Source organism: Ovis aries, chromosome X, assembly GCF_016772045.2.
Source record: "Ovis aries strain OAR_USU_Benz2616 breed Rambouillet chromosome X, ARS-UI_Ramb_v3.0, whole genome shotgun sequence".
Classification (NCBI taxonomy): domain Eukaryota; kingdom Metazoa; phylum Chordata; class Mammalia; order Artiodactyla; family Bovidae; genus Ovis; species Ovis aries.
In genome coordinates, this window is record NC_056080.1 from 100,934,423 (window position 1) to 100,954,537 (window position 20,115).

A 20,115-nucleotide genomic window follows, 5' to 3' on the forward strand; every position below is an offset into this window, starting at 1 on the left:
TCAATAGGAGCGGGCTTCCCTTGTAGCTCAGTTGGGAAAGAACCTGCCTGCAATGCAGGAGACCCGGGTTCGATTCCTAGGTCAGGAAGATCCCCTGGAGAAGGAAATGGCAACCCACTCCAGTATTCTTGCCTGGAAAATCCCATGGACAGAGGAGCCTGGTGGGCTATAGTCCGTGGGGTTGCAAGAGTTGGACACGACTTAGCTATAGCCAGTGACAGTTGACTATAGGGGAGAAAGGTGAATGAGATGTCCTGAGTGATCTAGAGGTTTCCTGTTAGTTTGGGAGTCCATTTCCTGGACCAGTCTGTGAACTCCAGGGCAGAGACTATGCCCTGTTCATTATTGTATTCCTTGAGTTGGGCAGAGACTCTAGCTCAGAGTAGGCATTCAGTAAGCGTTGGATGAATGAATTGTTCACCACTTTGGCAGGCTGCATGTAATCAGTGAATTTGTATTCCCAGAGCACATGTTGATGGCTGGTTGGCAATATGGTCCAGAAAGAACCTCTTTGTGGGAGAGTGTAGCGATCAAGGGATTCAGCCTTTACTGGGCATGAAATGATACACAATTAATTGACAGTTGGCAGTAGAGATAAAGGTAATTCGTTCTTTAATTCTCAGGCTTAGAGAATGGCTTATCTCCAGGGTTGCTTTAAACTCCCAGTACTCCAGTGCGGTAGCGACATTTTTGGCCTACCTTTTACAGAGGCAGAATCTGTGGCGGCCCCAGGCATGATCTTTGATTTAAAGTCTGTGCTCGTGATACCCAGGTGTGCCCTCTGTAAGGTCATGTTCTTTCAGGCTAAATAATAGAAGAGTAACCTTCATCTGGGTTCCCTAAGACAATTTCCTCTACCAGCAATTCTCACTTCCCCATTGGTTTCAAATGCAGCCATTTCTTTCATCTGTATTCCTATCTTGATTAGTAAGAAATTAATGAGCGTGTAAGATTTGATTTAGATAATGATTAATTAGGGGAAAAGGCACCGTTCTAACAGCAAGTCACTATTATATGCTAAGGAAATTAGTTAATATTTTTGGATGGCAAATTGACTTGTCCTCTGTTTTAAAAAAAACCTTTTAAAAATGGCTGATATGGTTTTTTTTTTGGTTCATTAGTAGAGCAATCTGCACTTAATCCTTTGGATAATTCTAATAGGCATCTATTATTTTCCCAATAAGTCATGAAGCAACCAGTTTTGGATATCATTCATTTCTTTGCTTAATATTACTTTAATGGTAATATTGCATTATTATTTTTAGCACAACATACCTTTGTTAGCTAAAAAAATCTGCTGTTCATAAAGCAGACGTTGGCAATAAAATATGTCAAATCATCACACACACACACATACACACACACACATATATATATAGAAAAGATTTCAATTTTCATTGTTACTGAGCCCTGACGATTTATTCTCTTCTGTTGATGTTTGAATATGTTCTATCTGCTTTTAGAAAAGTATGAGGATAAAGGTCCACATTAATATTTCTTCTGTTCTTTAGTGTGTTTTCAAATGTGATTTTTGACAATTTATGGTCATTAGCTAAAATTGCAGTGTAGTAAAATAACCAACATGTAGAATATAATAAAGGTAATTAGAGCATCAGAGGGCTGGAAGTGACCTTGAGGGGTTATTTCGCCCATATCCCAATTTCAAGCTTTAAGACTAATCTTCCTAGACAGCACCCTTCATCATATTATGCCTCTGCTTGAGACTCAACCGGGGTTCTTTATTGTCTGTACAGTCAAGCTCATAGTCTTTTAACTCCATTCCAGGCCTTTCAGACTCTGGCCCCTCTTGTCTGGTAAGCTAGCTACACCCCAGATTCTAGCTTTTCTCCAGACAGGTTAGTCTTACCCCACTATTCCACTGGTGCCAAACACATTTTGCCCATTGGCCTCATCTTTGACTGTTTAGCTTTAAGCCCCACCTCCTCTTGGAAGTCTCTGACCTCTAGAGCCTCTGGTGAGCATTTACTTATATAGCAAATGTTGTCTATATTTCATATTTTAAAAAATCAACTGTATTGAAATATAATTTACAAATAACAAAGTACATTTGGAGTGAAGAATTTACTGAGTTTTGACAAATTTATATACCCATGTAACTACCACCCCGATTAAAATATAGACTATTTCCATTCCCTCAGAAAATATACTGCATATTTTTTCACCTAACCATATATCAGCTTTAACTGTTCTCTAGCTATTTTTGTGTGTGAAAGTCTGGTCTCTTAGCATGAATTTATTTTTTGTTTATTTTAATTTTACTTAACATATATTGAATATTTACCTTGTACCAAGTAGGCTAAGAGCTTCATATACATAGTGTTACTCAGTCCTTATAACAATTTGGCAGGGTAAGTGCTGTTGATAATAAGGATTGAAAAACCATGTATAGGTTAAATAATCCATCTTCTCTTGCAAGCTGGTAAGTGGTGGGGCTTAGGACTAAATTGTAAACTACTTGACCAGAGGGGCCATAAGTGTTTTGCTCCTTCCTGCCTACTAGTGTCTTACAATGATGTAAGGCCGTTAAAACTTACTGACTTAGAATAAAATCCAATAGAACAGATGCATTTAGACAGCCTCATACACAGTGTTCACTGTCCCCTTCCAATTAGAGACCAGGCTCAGGCCTGGAATGGGGTCTCCAAGTGAATGTGGTGCTGACGTCCTGGTACTGGCAGAGGTGGCTAAGGGAATCCAGAGCAGTCTAAAATGTCAAGTCTTTGATTGGAGCCAAAGAAAGACCAAGAACTAGGCCCGAAGTAAAGAGTCTGTGTTATGGGCCAAGAAGGTAAGGCTGGGGAACTTCACTGCTGGTCCAGTAGCTAAAGACTCCATGCTCCCAATGCAGGGGGCCCGGGTTCAGTCCTTAGTCAGGGAACTAGATTCCACATGCCACAATGAAGGTTTGTATGCTGCAGCTAGAGATCCTGAATGTAACTAAGACCCAGCACAGCCAGATAAAGAAATAAAAGAGTGCAAGGCCATAGGTAGCCAAACCTAAGAGATCCCTTTACACAAGAGTGCATAGGAGGGAGCCTGCTGTGGACCTCTTGTGATTTAGCCTCTGGAAGGGGAAACAACTGGTAAAGGTGCCCAGCTTGGATACACATGAGAATACTCCTCCAGAGAAGAGCTTCCATAACTCAAATATCTCTTCTCAGTTGGAAGACCCAGAGCTGGACCCAATGTGCAAGCAAGACATTGTCTCAAAATAACTAGAAATAAATTACTTCATAGTTCCTTCAAGTGAAGCATCTATTTGTGAATCTTCAAGGTGTTTGGAAATTGATTTTTATGGTTTTTTTATAATATTTTTCAAAGATCAAAGTTAAGCATACAGATGTAACATTTTCAGGGTTGTCTATCTCCACTTCTCCTTTTTCGATCAGACAGAAAGTTCTTTACTAGCACTCTCAGTCTGCAGCCCTCATTAATCACCGGTACATGCACAGGGCTGGCTGAGATCGACAGAGCATCCCAAAGGAGATGGGAGTCATTCTCTGCTCTTCAGGAACTCAAAATCTAGGAGAGGAGATTATAGTATGAAGGTACTTTTTAATCCTCCAAAATAAATGGGAACTAGCAGCCCCATAATGACTTTAATTTTTTTTTTAAGCATCTGGGAATGCAAGTTATTAAGCCCTAAAGAGTTGAACCTTTGTGACTCATTTGAATAGTCAATTGCTAAGTCTTCTCCTTATCTCCATCCCAGGCTATACTGCTTGTCTCTAGTCCCGTTTCCCAGCTGAATTCCATTTTTACAAAAAAAATGCGCACCTCTTTGACGAGTGTGGCCCGCGATTACTTTTCTTTCCCACCTAATAAAGGAGCTCTTTCCCCTTAACCTTCTTTTGTTCCTGACATACTTAAAGAATGCTTTGCTACTTACTATGTCTTTTGTAGGTTGCATCTTATTTTGAATTGGCCTTTCTGCTTTTATTCACACAAGTGTGTACCAGTTCTCAGTGTGCCTCCTTAGTCATCTGCCCTGGGCTTTACTTTTTATTCATCCCACTTGGCATTTGGTTTCCAGAGTAATTCTTTGTTTTGTTGATGAGGATTCCTCTCTAAATTCTTTCTGTATTTCTTTCTGTTTTGTGCATTCTTTCTGTCTTGTTTCTTTCCTGTGCTTGTTCATGCATTAAAATGGTTATATTTCATTGTTGTCATTTAATTTAGGTATGTCTAGCTCTCCTGGCCCACTGTTCCTTCTGCTATCATGTGCTGAGGCTTATTTTAACCTGGCCTGTGTGTTATATGAAATTTACTTAAAAGAAAATGTTTTTCCCTTTGGCATTTATTTCTCTCCTTCGTGGTTTGGAAATCCTGATTTCTTTTCAGTTTAGAGATGTTTTATTTCCTCAAATCTATAGCTCATTCTTAGCCCCCAGATCAATTGTACTGGTTTATTGATTAACCAGGCAGTGATAAGTTGGAGGGAGGATAAATATTGCTATATATACATTTCTTATATTTGGATATAATAAGTACCTTTCTTCATGACATCTGACATGTTTTCCCATAACTTCTCATTTAAGATTTTAGTCCTTTAAAGATTTTGGCTAAACAAATTCTTGAGGTAGTGGGAGTCTGTACAATGATGAGACTTGATCAACTCCGGGAACGGTTACCCCTATGCTGCTCTAAGTTACTTTGTGAATTATCATATTAAGGCAAACCAAATTGGGGTCATGGTAATTTAAAGAGCCATTCCTGGGCTTCTGTTGTTACATCGAATGGCAGTTTGTTACCTTATAGTAAGGCGCTCAGGGCACTTTACAAAGAAAAACTATGAGCCCTATTATTTTATGACTCCCACTGGTTAGAGCTGGTGGGAGAAAAGCAGTACTAACAGCCACCCTTCCCAATAAACTCCACTATTCTTGAAAACTGGAAATCTTCACCAGTGATGAAACACCAGTTTAGAAACACAAAGAGTTTATCTATAACGTTTAATTTTAAGAGTGTGTGCAAATAAAGGTATTTTGAACACACATTACTTAGGTATCAACTTACTAAGAAAATAAATTAAACCTTGCTAAATGGACAGGAACTTGGTATACGGAAATTGCCTGCTATGTAGGATTTTTCATATCTACACATCAGTCTCAACTACCCTTGTTTAACTCTAGATTGATCACATGTCCCCAAGGGGACTCTTTCCTTTCTTGGTCCAGTAAACTGCATCAGTTTCTGCTTTTAGAAAAGCATTACATTTTGTAACTTCATATAGAAAGAACACCATGAGCTAGAGAGCTCTGTTTTTTTTTTCTTTTTTTCTGAAGATAATAATAAAGCCTTTGAGCTTAGGCCCTATTTAAAATTGGTTTAAGGCTTGTATATGAGATTGACATTTATAGGAGATAAATCTGAACTCTGTGTCTCCAGACCCCAAATTGTATTTTGACACATTAAATATCACCTTTCCATCCAGTACTATAAATCGCAGTGCTGGATTAGGTTCGGTGATACATGTTATCTGTGCTCTCCTCCACTACTTTTGTCAGCAGCTCCCTTGAGGAGGGGAAAGTGGAGAGGTTGGAGTCAATACTGTGAACTCCAACAGTGATGTCATGTGAGGTTGAACTTGATTAATTTCATTCCTAAATTAACAAAACTTGAGCACATACATTAAGGCCATGATTAACTGGAATTCATAGGGAAATGAGACATTGTAATAATCAATTTTCCGATAACTTATGGCTAATTAATCCCCTCCACCGAAAACAACACCTCAGGTGGGGAAAAGCTGTCTAAAATGTCTGAATATGAAGACTTCCTTGGTGGTCCAGTGGCTAAGACTCTGCACTCCCAGTGCAGGGGGCCCAGGTTGAATCCCTCGTCAGAGAACTAGATCCCACATGCTGCAATGAAGATGGAAGATCCTGCGTGCAGCAATTAAAACCCAGCGTAGCTAAATAAAAAATAAATATTAAAAAAAGTCTGAATATGCTTTCTAGCCTCACTTCAGTAAGATTTGATGTTTATTATGAAACTTTACTTTGCCAGGGCTTCCCAGGTGGCACAATGGTAAAGAACTGGCCTGCCAATGCAGGAGATGCCAGAAACATGGGTTTGATCCCTGGGTTGGGGAGATCCCCTGGAGAAGGGAATGGCAACCCACTCCAGTATTCTTGCCTGGAGAATCCCATGGACAGAGGAGCCTGGTGGGCTACAACCCATGGGTTTGCAAAGAGTTGAACATGACTGAACACACATGTACTTAGGTTACTTTGCCAACCACTTCATAGAACTTTGGGGGTGTCCCCCCTCTGGGGGATATCCCATATACATGTTTTGTCAACCTAGCTAATGATGTTGCTTTATTGCACTCATTTATATGCACTAGGTATTCCTCTCTTAACCCCTTTAGACTGTCCACATTTCTCTTGTTGAAAGCTGTACCTATGTAGCACAGTGCTTGGCACATAGAAGAGGTGTTAGCCTAGGTCCTCTGAGAAGCAGATGTCAACTAGATGTGCAAGAAATTTATTGGGGGAAACACTGGGGAAGGAAATGATCAGGGAATTGAAGGATGCTGGAGAAGCCATTTGACTGTGGTGTAGATCTGACCCCTGTAGAGGAGAGAGGGAAGGAAGGAGGATTGAGTAGAAAGAATGTAAACTGCAGGGCAGTTTTAAGGAAGTTTTGTCAAGGTCGCTGGGGAGTCCTCAAGCCAAAATGCCTGTCAGCAACTTTGCCATGCTCAGACATTGGCTGGGAGCAGCCCCTAAGGATTGTGGCATAGGTATAACATGGCAGTGAATGCAGAGTGCAGCAGCTGGGGTCGTTAGTCAGTTATACACCCTGCAGCAGGAGGGCTGAGATGCCCATGTTATGGCCACTACAGAAGGAGCTCAACAAATGCTTATTGAAGGGAAAGTTTGAGTAAAACAGGAATTACAGAAGAAGGGGATTAGACTTAAATATTCATTGAGCCCTAATATTTGCTAGTACTGGTAGAGGATATAAAATCATGGGACTCCCTCCTGTTTCTCGCTTCTCCTCAAACATCACCTTGTGAAAGAAACCATCCCTGATTACCCTATATAAATAGAGTCATCCCTGCAGCCACTACATTCCCTATGTCCCTTAGTTTGTTTCTTAAACATTAAAAAAACAGCAGCTTTATTGAAGTTTAATTGACATACCACAAATATTTTAAGGGTACCCTTTGACAATTTGACGTATGCCTACAGCCATGAAACAGTCATCACAATCAAAATAATGAACAAACCAATCACTCTCCCAAATTTCCTCACTCTCACCCTCTCCTTGCCCTCCGTCTCTCCCAACAACCACTGAACTGCTTTCTGTCACTATGAATGTTCACTTTCTAGATGGAACCGTACAGTTCAGTTCAGTTCAGTCGCGCAGTCGTGTCCGACTCTTTGCAACCCCATGAATCGCAGCATGCCAGGCCTCCCTGTCCATCACAAACTCCCGGAGTTTACCCAAACTCATGTCTGTCGAGTCGGTGATGCCATCCAGCCATCTCATCCTCTGTTGTCCCCTTCTCCTCCTGCCCCCAATCTCTCCCAGCATCAGAGTCTTTTCCAGTGAGTCAACTCTTTGCATGAAGTGGCCAAAATATTGGCGTTTCACATTTAGCATCAGTCCTTCCAATGAACACCTAGGACTGATCTCCTTTAGGATGGACTGGTTGGATCTCCTTGCAGTCCAAGGGACTCTCAAGAGTCTTCTCCAACACCACAGTTCAAAAGCATCAATTCTTTGGCCCTCAGCTTTCTTCACAGTTCAACTCTCACATCATACATGACCACTGGAAAAACCATAGCCTTGACTAGACGGACCTTAGTCGGCAAAGTAATGTCTTTGCTTTTGAATATGCTATCTAGGTTGGTCATAACTTTCCTTCCAAGGAATAAGTGTCTTTTAATTTCATGGCTGCAATCACCATACAGTAGGTAATATTAAAATCAGGTTTCTTTCACCTAGCATATTGTTTTAGGGGTTCATCCGTGTGGTGATATGTATCAATAGTTTATTTCTTTTTATGACTGAGTAGTATTCCATTGTATGTATATACCACAGTTTGTTTTCCCTTTACTTAGTTTTTTTTTAGTCTGTAGCATTTATCACTACTTGACCTTACATATGCAGTTTGTTGTCTCCCAGAATATAAGCTCCACAGGGGCAGGGTTGTTACAGGACTGCTGTATATCCACAGTGCTTGGCACATAGTGGATACCCAATAAAAACATTTGTTGAATGACTCTTAACTTCCATGGCTTCAATTTGCTTTTACATACTGATGACTTCCAGGGATACAGGAATGTGTTGAGTCACCAGTGAAGAGCAGAAAGCAGCAAAAGGGATTTTTATCATTGAGAAACATGGTAGATGGTAATTGTTAACTGAGATACAGAATACAGGAGACTTTGTGTTTGTGCTTCTGGGATATATTGAATTCAGTTTGGGGTATGCTGAATTTGAGATTCCCATAGAGTAGTTTGAAAATGTGGGATTTGGGAGCAGAGAAGAGAGGTAAAGTCAGGATTAGAGAGTTCAGCAGTCATAGGAGTTATATCAGATCATCAGGGTTGAGAGAGATGGAGAATAAGAAAGGGAGTCAACAACATTTATGTGTTAGGCAGAAGAATAGGAAGCAAGAAAAGACAGATAAGAATAGCCATAGCAGTAGGGGGGTGTATGTGGGTATATGGGGATGTGTGGGCTCAGAGTAGGTTCACTAAAGCAAGGGATGGGGAGAATTTTAAATAGGGATTGGTTTGCTGTGAGGACTACAAAGTGTCACATTGAATAAGGACTGAGAAGAAAAGGTTCTGATTCCCTAATTTTGGAATAATCGAGAAGATGATTCATTTGGAAAATCTTTATCAAGATACAAAAATAAAAAAGCATTCTGCATCCTTTGGGAGGTGGTGAAGAGGTGGCTCAGAAATTCAGAGGAACGAGAGTTTGGCATTTGTGATAGAGCTAGAATTGTTGGGGTTGTAAGGCATTTTGGTGATTGTCTGTATGCTAATGTTAGCAGCGTGGGATTGGCCAGACATACATTTCACTTGGAAATCATAACTGGAAGTTTGAAAATTGCTTCCTGGTTGTGTTCTCATTCATAAATTATAGTCATGAAAAAGAAATTGTAGGAGTGAAGACTGATCTTTTAACAGGCAAATTAAATATTGGTGTTCAATGATGTATACTTTGTGCTATAAATTAGTTTATGCAGAATTTATGAGTCAAACCTAGGCAATAAGTTCTCATGGTTATTCAAAAAGATTCAGTCATAAGGATAACTGGGAGAAATCAGGGATTATTTAAGATAAACTATAATTTTAAATCATCAAGATTTTACTGTATTTTAAAAGAAATGCATTGTTTTGCTCTATTTGCCTTGTGTGTGTGACATTCTGCTTACTGAAACATGAAAAACTTATTTGTTTCAGGATCAGATTTGCAAGTGTGTCTCCCCAAGGGTCCAACATGCTGCTCAAGAAAGATGGAAGAGAAGTATCAACTAACAGCCCGATTGAACATGGAACAACTGCTTCAGTCTGCAAGTATGGAGCTCAAGTTCTTAATTATTCAGAATGCTGCAGTTTTCCAAGGTGAGTTCTGGGCATCGTTTGAGACGTGCTGTGTAATGGCATCATTCTTTGGGCACTGGGCTTTTCACATGCTAAGTATAATTTAGAAATTACCATTCCAGTATTAATGCTTGATATAAAAACCTCCCAGTGAGAGATTCTGGTAAAGGAAAAACATGGTTTTTAGAGAAGCCACATTACAATCTTTGGGAAGGTGGGTATTGTCAAAAATCATTGTCCAAGGACATCCTGTTTACCTGTATGGAAAGGATGTAAATATCTGAAGAAAGAGTAAATGGTACTTTTTCTCCACCATCCCATTAAACTTGTTTAAAACACAAAATTTTACTTCTGCACAAGTTAGTTGGATATTTGTGGAACATGCACAAACTCTTTCTGACCACTGGGACTATTTTCATTTAAGACGGAGAAACTGGCTTAATGGCTCCACATTTTCTCATCTGTGTGAGTGGCTATCTTTCCTCTCTTTCTGAGTCTCAGGTCTTACTATGTGTGTGTATAAAGGATAGCTAGGAGCGATAGTGGTGATAGCAAATATGTGTGTAGCGCTACGTGCTAGGTAATCTTGGCGGTGTTTTACATATATTAACTCATTTGATCCTCACTGGAAACCCTTTGAAGTAAGCAGTATTATTAGTTTCCCCATTTTATGGATGAAAACTCAAGGCACAGAGTGGTTAAGTAACTTGCCCAAGGTCACACAACTAATAAATGGGGAAAGTAGGATTTGAACCTAGACAGCCTGACTCGCCAAGCGTTTGCTTTTAGCTGCTTCATTACACCACTTTCTGTGAAGGAAAGTTAATTATGGATATTGGAGGTTTCTTCTATCCTTTCTTAAGCAGATGGAATGAGCTGCCTTCTTGTCCCACAAGGAGAGAATTGGGGTCAGGTGAAAAAGAAAACCACTTCTGACTACTTGACATTCAAAATCTTTTGATTTATGGTACCTTTATAAGAATTAACCTGTTTGAATTGTAAGGTGGGCTGATTATAGCTTATTTTGTCTATTGTAACGAAATACTTAGAATTAGCTACGAAAATTATTCAAATTATCTAATAAAACATACATTCACAACAGTTCCTTGGGTCAAAGCCTCAGGGGACATTGGGCTGATTATATGAAGTATAATACAGAAGCTTGAAGTATTTGTTAAAGCTATTTATGCAGTCAGACTCTTGTGAAGAGTTTGTTGAGACTAACAATTTGGCAAAAGAATGAATAATTTAAGCTCATTTTAAAAATACATGTACCATTCATGTACTTCTCAGATTAGTTTTGGAGCTGATCCGTTGGGTGAAAGTGGGGTGATAAGCAGTGTTGTGACACCAACAATCGAGTTGAAGTAAGGCTGAATCTTACTCTGTGGGGTGTCAAGGTGCCTTTCTAGAATGTAGTATTTGTGATTTGTTTCATTCCCAGAGAAACCAAGCTCACAGATGTTATCTTGCTACCTTTTCCTGGCTGGAGTGGGGTGGTGGCGTGATCACACTGGTATTGTAGTGCGGAGTAAGCTGATGCCAGCTGCCCATCTGAGGACCTTGCATGCCAGTATTCATATCTCCATCCAGTTCTGCATTTTGCATGTTGGGTTTTCTACTTCTGGAACAGCGCAAGAGTAGGAGAGAAAGTTTTGACAAGATTTTGGATTAGCTTCCAACCACGGCTGCTTTAGAATGGAAGTTGAACATTTGTCATGTGAATAGATGGCGGGGGGGGGGGGGACAATACCTATTTATTAGCTGTCCTCTCTCTCTCTCCTCTCTCTCTCTCTCTCTCTCTTACACACACACACACACAAACACATACACACACACACACACACACACACACACACATCATTTCTCAAATTGTGGGGACAGGCAGGACAACCCTAGCCAAGGTACCTGGAGACAACTGATGTGTAAACTCATTACTGCTGCCACCTTCTCAAGGCTGGTGCCTTGCCACCATGTGGACTCATTTAGTATCTGTTTCATTCTGTCTTCTTACTCCTTTCCTGCTTATTTTTTCTTAAAATAAAAAAAAAAAACCCAAAAGAAAAAAATAAAACATGGTCCTAGACCTCAAGGCAATTATACTATGCTTGTAGAGACATTGCCCCAAATCCTTTTTGTATGATTGTCCCCTTGTTTGGAGAGACAAGACTACAATCAGGGACTGCTACAAGATGATGTAGTATTAATTACTGAGAAAAAAAGTATCTCCCTTTTTTTTCTTATAACTATTTAGTATTCCAATTAATTTAAATTGGGAGCACAGTTGCTTTTTCTCTAAAATACACCCCGTCCCCAAGATTCTGGTAGAACAATTTATTGAGAAAATTGCTCCAATACTTCACTCCTGTGAAATTTGATGTGAGCTGTTTTCACCACATGAAGTTGAAGAAGGTGCATCTTGATCTTGGCCTACATCCACAATGTCTTTAGGATTCCTTCACACATTGGGGGTATTAAGTAGTGAGTGCGTTCTGCAAATGTGTGCACAGTTCCACGAGCAATCCTTACTGCCTCGATTTGGAGTTTATGTCTTCTTTTGCAGGAAGCCTTTGCCCTCATAAATGAGCCTGGGGCCCTTTGCTACAGTGGTTGGAATGCTCTACTGCTAATGTTGTTTTGATAATGATTGAAGCATTAAAAAAGTTGTTCTTTATTTTCAATCTTTGCATTGCCTCGTTTCCTAAATTTAATTTACTTTGATGTGCTAAGTAAAATGGGGCAGCACAATCGTTTTTTGTTTCTGCTTAATTAATTCTTTTTGAAAAACCCCTTCACTTAAAGTAGATTTCCTTTTCTTTTTTTCTTCTCCACTACCTAATAATGAGGAGGAGGATGATGATAATGATAATAATAGTAGCGATAGTAACAGTTTAAGTGTCTACTATATGATGCTTACTTTTACATGATTATCTCTCATTCAATTTTCCCAGCAGCCCTGTGAAGTTCATACTGTAATCGTCTCCATTTTACAGATGAGGAAACTCAATGATGCCCAGCTTTTTCCAAGCCATCATGTGACATGGTTTTCCTTGTTCTTAGTGTGCTTGAGGTAAAACAAAATTAAGAAGTTGTAGGATTTGTGGTCCTTGAGAAGAAAAATGGGATAGAATTCTGAATTTTTCATCATTTCTCCACCACCTATCTATTTTCAAGCCTTGAGTTCTGCTTTCTTTGTAGAATTTTAAACTTGTACTGGAAGATCCCCTGGAGGAGGGCATGGCAACCCACTCTAGTAGTCTTGCATGGAGAATCCCATGGACTGAGGAACCTGGCAGGATGCAGTCCATGGGATCATAAAGAGTTAGACACAGCTGAAGTGACTTAGCACACACACAGCATCAGGAAATATTTGGGGTGTGTCCAGGTTTTTCCTGTATGCTAGAGGATTCCAATCTTCCCCAAGTTTCCACTGACTTGGAGTGAGAATACTCTTCAGAATGTAGCAACACTTTGCTTTTCTGGAAGTTGCCTCTCTCACAACTGGAAGTCTCTCTATCAGAGAGGAGAAATGGTGGGTAAGCAGAAAACATCTCTGTGCACCTAAAATGAAGCTCCTGGTTATGTAGTTGACTCATCTGAGAGCTCCTGGGTCCTTGTTCAGAGCCTACTACTGTTCTGCATTTATGCACAGTCTTTACAAACTTGATTTTCTAGTTTTCTAGTCACTAGTAGATAAACAGTTAACTAGAAGTGTTTTTTTGAAAGACTACCAGAGGAAAGTACATATGAGGAGCAAGAAGTTAACGAGTGACAGTAAGAGTAGAGGACATAAAAGTGACTCAAGCACTCATTGAATGTGGCAGCTGGGAGCATCTTATAGAGGGTTCTATTGCTACGTGCCTCATAGCCCCTAGGTTATAGTAGATCCAACAACTAATGTCCCTAGTGATGGCTATGAATTGATAAGGAAAGATCAAGTCATGTTCATTTTTTTCCCCTGAATATTTCCATTTTGAATGGCTAAAAATATTTTTGGTGCTGAAAGGCAAAGGAGGACACACTGGACTTGGAGTCAGAAAAATCTAAATTTTGGTTCTATGTTTATGGGCTTTATGACTTTGAGTGGTTACTTAGACTCTAATAGCCTCAATTTTCTTATCTGCAAAATGGAGACAATAATTACAGTCCTGCTTCCATCAGGAGTAGAGGTAATATATGTGAAACTGTCTTGAAAACTGTAAAACACTATATACATGCAATATTATCTAGACAGTTCATTTTTGTGGCTGCTTCACCCCACATGGGCCAGATAAATGATGCATTACCATTGCAGACAGTAACCTAGATAAAGCTGGAGTTCCTGATGTGATTTAACAACTTTTGCCAAGTGTAGGTGATGCTGAAGCAACTCCAGTGCACAGGTGAAACAGCACTTAGGCAAAGGGCCCTTTGAAAGAGAGGTTTATCTTATGCATTCATAGATATGAAGCTGTGTTGTTTGAAATGCCAGTATTTCCTTGAGCAATCCTTTTTTTAAGCTTCTGAAATCTTCTCAGAAGGCCCCTACAAATGAGAGGCTAGATCACAAAGGCATTGTTGTGTTCAGGTCATGTTTTCGTTGCATTTTCTGGTCCATTCTACCAGAGCAGAGAGAAGAAAAGCGCTGTCTTCATCCAGTGTTGGAAGGCTTTCTCCTACCTGCTCTCCATGGAAGAGATGAATGGCGCAGGGGCAGTGCTTTGGGCTTCTTTTCTTTCTCTGCTCCCTTATTTTCCATTTCCATCTGCTCTTTTTTTTTTTTTTTTCCTGTCAGATTCCTGTCTCTCCCACTCCCCCCTAAATAAAATTGTCCTTGGTTAGAACACCCTTTTCCATCAGCTCAGAGCAATTTCTCCAGTTATTCTGCTTGAAATAACTGTTTAGGGACATTATTCAAGCAAAGCTTTTTTCCTTCACAGTTAATATGTGACTAAATAATTGCTTGAATGTTGATAAACATGTTTTTGAGATTCAATCATTTGTTAATTTAGTTTTTATAATGTGGTGGGGGTTTTAAGTGAGTACTGAGCAATTTTTCTCCATTTCACACATTTTTTCCTGCTGCCTAGTCTGACAGTTCTCCTCCCCATGCTGAGCTGCAGTGACTCCTCAGCACAAACTGTGGGCCATTCTGTCACAACCCTTTCTTTTTCAAAAACAACATACAGGAGAGAATAATTACACTGATGTCTAATCAGGACATAATTCATTTGCCAGGACCAAATGTAATAACATTAAACTGAATCGGAGAATTTTAGGAACGCAGACCATGACCATGAGTGAGGTTATATATCCTCAAAAATGTAAATTATTAATCAAACCACTCATCTGTACAGCAAAGCTCTAGTAATCCCATTATAAAAGGGTGAATTTCTCATCAGAGGCCAGAAGATGCTGGCTTTAATTAGTGAACTTTTATGGTGTTGACTCAAAGAGATATTTTGGTTATAAAGTTTTAAAAAATGTGATTAATTATTAGTACTATTGGAAAAACAATTGGAAACTGGGCGTTTAAAGTTATTTTGGTTTTAAACTAAGAATTTTTTGGATTTAATTCAGTTTCAAAATTCTGTGGCTGTAGCAGAGCCAGAAACAGTTCTGGGGGGCGGGGGGTGTGGGTAGAGTTGTAAACCTTTCCTGTGTCCTCTGTTGATTTAGAAGTCAGTCATTAGACTGAAAACCGTTTAATAAAAGGAGCTTAGAAATAGGAATCAGTGGGCAGGTGGGGACTGTTCTTGGGCCAATAGTGGGGTGAGGAGATTATGTAGATTAACCCTTTACCCCAGCCTGTGCCCCTTGGTTCTGAATTTCCCCCTGGAGCTGCCTTCATCACTGCCCACCTTCTCACTAGTGGGCCTGACAAAGCAAATTAAAGGAAATTATCCCTGCCCTCTAGAAGCTTCCAGGAAAAAATACCACTTTTGCTTGGAGTGATTACTCCCTCCCCTCCCCTACTGGGATTTGTTTACTTTCTGAAAACATATGTTCCTCCTCCTCTTTCTGTCTCACTGAGTTGTACTACCTGATAGCGGAGTAATGAAGCATATGTTCCAGAGATTTGAATTCTCCTGTCAATCGAGTGGAGGTACAAACAATTTGCCTTTAAGCTGGAAGTGGTATCACAGAAATGAAAAATACCTTTCCTTCTATTGACTGTGAGATGCTTCCAGGGGCTGCTGCACACCGTGGTACTCCTCCTTTTGCTGTCTGCTCTTTCATTCAGTCATCAGGTCTTGCTTCTTCTTTCATACTTCCATCTTTTTCCCACATTCTGTTCCCCTTTGCCTTCCCTAGGTCTCAGTCATCTCATTAATCACATACCATTGCCTTGTAGCTCTGTTTCTCTGATTTTAGTTTCAGGCTCCATCAGCTCACATCCAGGCCACCTGCAAAAGCTGAACTGGGTTTCATGTCTTTAGTCTCCTCCCTTGCTTCTCAGTTCAGCAGTGGAGTGTGAGTTCAAGATGGCAGGCTCTGGGATCACTTGGGCTGGGTTTGAATGAGTCCAGGTGGCAGAGGGAGGAGATGTGGGGCTGGTGTGGAGGAGGGAAATTGAAGGCTTGCAGTAAGAATCACAAACCTCCTGTCTGAATATGTATTTAAGTCAGTGAAAGATGAATGAAAAATTTCCTGTTCTACAGTGTTTTACTTATATTATCTCATTTAGACCTCGCACGAACCCGCAAAGTTGGTACTATTTATTATTAGCCTCATTTCATTGCTGAGGAAGTAGAGGCTTAGAGAGATTAAGTAACTTGTCTAAAGTTGCATAGCCAATAAATAAATGGAGCAGACAGGAGTTGAACCCTGGACATACAGCTCCAGAGCCTGTGCCCTTAATCACCATGTGTTTTATAGCCACTGGGTATTTTGTTTCATGGTCAAGGACAATCTCCCCAGTTCTAGCTTTCTTGCATGGGAATTCTATTATATTTAACTAAGTAACATTTGTTGAGCAAATATCTAGCATGTCTGAAGGCAGGCAGGTATAGGGAATTCAAAGATAAAAACTACTTCATGCCTACTTTCAAATAGCTCAAATTTCAGAAACCAAGACTTTTGTACATGAGTAATTTGGGTACAAGGCATCCTATGAGAAATTCAGTAAGGAAAATGTTAGCAGGTTTCTCTACAGTGGTTAGGAGTGGATCCAGGTTTTTTAAGGCTCAAAGGTTACAGAATTTGAAGGCCCTCTTAGAAAAAGGAGACAAATGTACAAAAACAAAATGCCTGTGGTTCTTCTAGAAGGAGGCTTGCAAGTTCGGGTCCCTGTAGTTTGTTTCATTAACTTCATAGGAAATTCACCTCTGTATGGGGCTGTGGGGTTGGAAGAGATTAATTTCAACCAGAGGGCAGAGATTCTTGGAAGAGATTGCCTGTATGAATTCTCCAGACAGATGTTGCTCTTGATCAAAGAGAAGGGCCAGTGAGGGAGTTAGGTAAATCAGTACACATCTTTCCGTAAATTTAAACTAAACTTTAAACAGTATTAATTGCCTACTAGGTACAAGTCTTTCTGGACTTCTAGCTAGCCCTTTGGAAAGTAGTTATCCCTTTGGAAAGGGCAAAACACCTAGGCAAGAAGCAAGAGGTGGGGGTGTAATGAGACGGGCATGCGCTTTGGCTTCAGGTAGACTGGAATCTAAGTCCCAGCTCTCCTACCTCCTCTCTTTGTAACCAAGGGCAAGTCATTTCTCTCTGAGCCATGAATTAAAGAGGGTTAAATCCAGTGAGGATGGAAGAACTCAGCTCTGTGTTGGTCTATAGGAACCAAATGCATGGTAGCCATTGTTTTTGTTATTCCTTCTCACACATTTATAAGCATAATTGTGTATGAAATATAATACCTGCTTTGCAGTATTGAATGTCACATACCTGGCACATATACATTAAAAATGCTTTTCATGTTATAATATCATTTAATTAATATACAATGCTCTAATATACCCACTCATAATCTTGTCATTCAGAGAAAACTATGTTTTCAGAAAATAGCGTTTCTGTGTGTTTTCATTCTTTCTCTGTGTGTATGTGTATACTTAAGACTAAAAAGAGTATATGTTTTCTCCATAGTCCCCTAGTGGTCTGAATGAGTTAATGTAGCCTCTCGATCTAAGTAGTAATGGCAGACTCTGATTTCATCGGGTTGATTAGGAGAGGAAAGAGAACAAAAATGATGAAATAAGGATGTTTATCTTACTTCCCTCCTTTGGTTGAAGTTCTTTAGCATTAGTACTGGACTTGATTAACTGAAATGTTATTATCAGATTAGACCAAGTTCTACTGTATTCCCTCTCCTGGGATCCTATGTTCTTTCTTTCTAGCACTTACCGGGTTGATAGTGATATATGATGGTTATTTTATTAACATGAATCTCCTTTACTAGAGAATAACCTCTCTGAAGGTGGGGCTGATGTGTATTCTACCTCAACCCTGTATCCCCCAATGAGATAGCGGACACTCAGTAAATGTTTCAGAAACATACACATATACACATAATTAAAATAATATTAATAGAAGCAGGTTACTGTCTCTTCCACTTCCTCTGTAATCACTACCACGATGACCAGATGGACAGAAAAGTATAAGCTATTGCCTACAGCATTTATTCCTAGGTTTTGAAGTCTACTCAGATGTAAGATCTTAAAAGTCTAGATAGTGGATTGATGCTTTCCCACTGAGATAGAATGTCTTATGTTTACCTGAGCCTTAGCCTCTGCATCTAGCCTCACCATTCCCTGGCTGGTCTTTTCCTCCAGCCTAACCTCTTCACAGAGAACTGTGAACAAAGTGCAAAGCCAAAGATGTACATCTTGTGACCAAGAATAACAAGAATGGTGGCATCGATCACCTTTTCCAGATACACTCTTATATGTCATTCTTGATGACTGTGGGCACTTTAAAGTAATACAGCAAACTTTGTTTGAGAATATTCTTTTTTTTAAAATAAGTTTTTAGTATACAAATGAATATACATGTTTATTAGATAAAATAAAAAAAACACAAAGAAATGAAACAGTAGGAAATAAAATGACCCACATTCTATCCCCCAGAAGATAACTACTATTAATGTTTTAGTATATGATTTAACATACTTTTGTTCAGTATTGTACAGGTATAGGTATGTATATATTTAAAAAATGGATTACACTGCTCTTTCAAGCAATGCAATATAACCATCTTTCCATGTAAATATTTGTATAATATAATAGTAATAGAATATTTAGAGGTTACCTAGTACTTAGTCATGCTATTTTCTCATGTTATTAATCCAACTCTCTCTATTGTTAGAGATTTAGGTTGCTTTCAGTAGACCATAGTAAAATAATGTCCGTGTAAGTAAGTATTTATGCATATCTTTATTTCCTTAGGATAAATTCCTGGAACTGGAATTGCTGGGTCAGGGGCTTATGCAGTTTTTAAAGTTTCTCACATTTATTGCCTATTTGATTTCCATCAAGTTGTATCTCTTCTCACTCTTCCTAGCAATGTATGAACGTCCATTTTCCTGACCATTTGCCCTTATAGAATAACCCCAGTTTAGGTGAAGAAATAGTACTCTTTTCTTATCAGGAAACTTTGTTGATCATTTGTACTTTTTATTTTGTGATTTTTCTCATTAATATTTTTCATCTTTTAAAAAATTTAGCTATTCATTGTTCTTATTGAAATGCCCTTTTCTTATTGATTTTTAAGAGCTCTTTATATATTCAGGATGATAACCCATTTTATATGTTATATTGATTTTACTGATTTGTTAATTCAATATTCATTTTTTATGGTGCTTTAAAAACACTTCCAGTCAAATGTATCAATATCTTTCTTAGGCTTTCAATATAGCCTTTGGATTTTGCCTAATTGATGATAGCCTTAGATGAATCAAAAATATGTTCTATTTCCTATTCTGACAGTAGCTGTGTAAAAATTGGTAAGTAATTTAAAGTGTCTGAATTTGTTTTCTTATGTGTGTGATGACACCGGATCTACCAACTTGCCGGAGCTTTTGAGGACCAAAAGAGGTAATGTATATAAAAATGCTTTGAAAAGTTTAAAGGATTATTGTTGTTGTTATGCAGTTATCTTTGACACTGACCATTAGTCTGAATGAGTTCCTGTTTATAGTACTGCTATCAGCATTGCCTTTTTTCCCCTGTGGATCTGAGACCTTTCTGACCATTTACTAGGATATAATCTTGGTCTAGAATTGCACTGAAGTCTGTGCTCTGGTAGCTGGAAAGGCCCTGGGAGGGTGGTGAAATGTTGCCTGCCACCAGTCTGGGCCTGGAGCATGGATTCTGGGCATCCTTCCCACCTTCCCAGCTGGGAAAATGGGCCCTGGAACTATTCTTTGAAGTAGTATGCGTGTTTACTCCCACATGCCCAGCCCATGAAGGGTAGCTAAAGAAACTCATTCAGTGAGGCCAAAGTGCCTGTTCCTGTCCAACAGAGCAGTAGGTGGGAGAAAACCCAAAGCCTTCTGTCCACACTCGTATTCCTTGGGGACTGGAAAAACAGTACTCTT

At 39.4% G+C, this 20,115-nt stretch overlaps 1 protein-coding gene across 1 annotated transcript in view; it reads left to right on the top strand.

The window, feature by feature from the left end:
• GPC3 (glypican 3) overlaps positions 1-20,115 on the top strand; it is a 451,564-nt gene that overhangs the window by 22,618 nt on the left and 408,831 nt on the right. Inside the window, exon 2 of the mRNA XM_015105024.4 lies at positions 9,453-9,614. Coding sequence (XP_014960510.2) covers positions 9,453-9,614 — 162 coding nt within the window. The remainder of the gene's footprint in view (positions 1-9,452; positions 9,615-20,115) is intronic.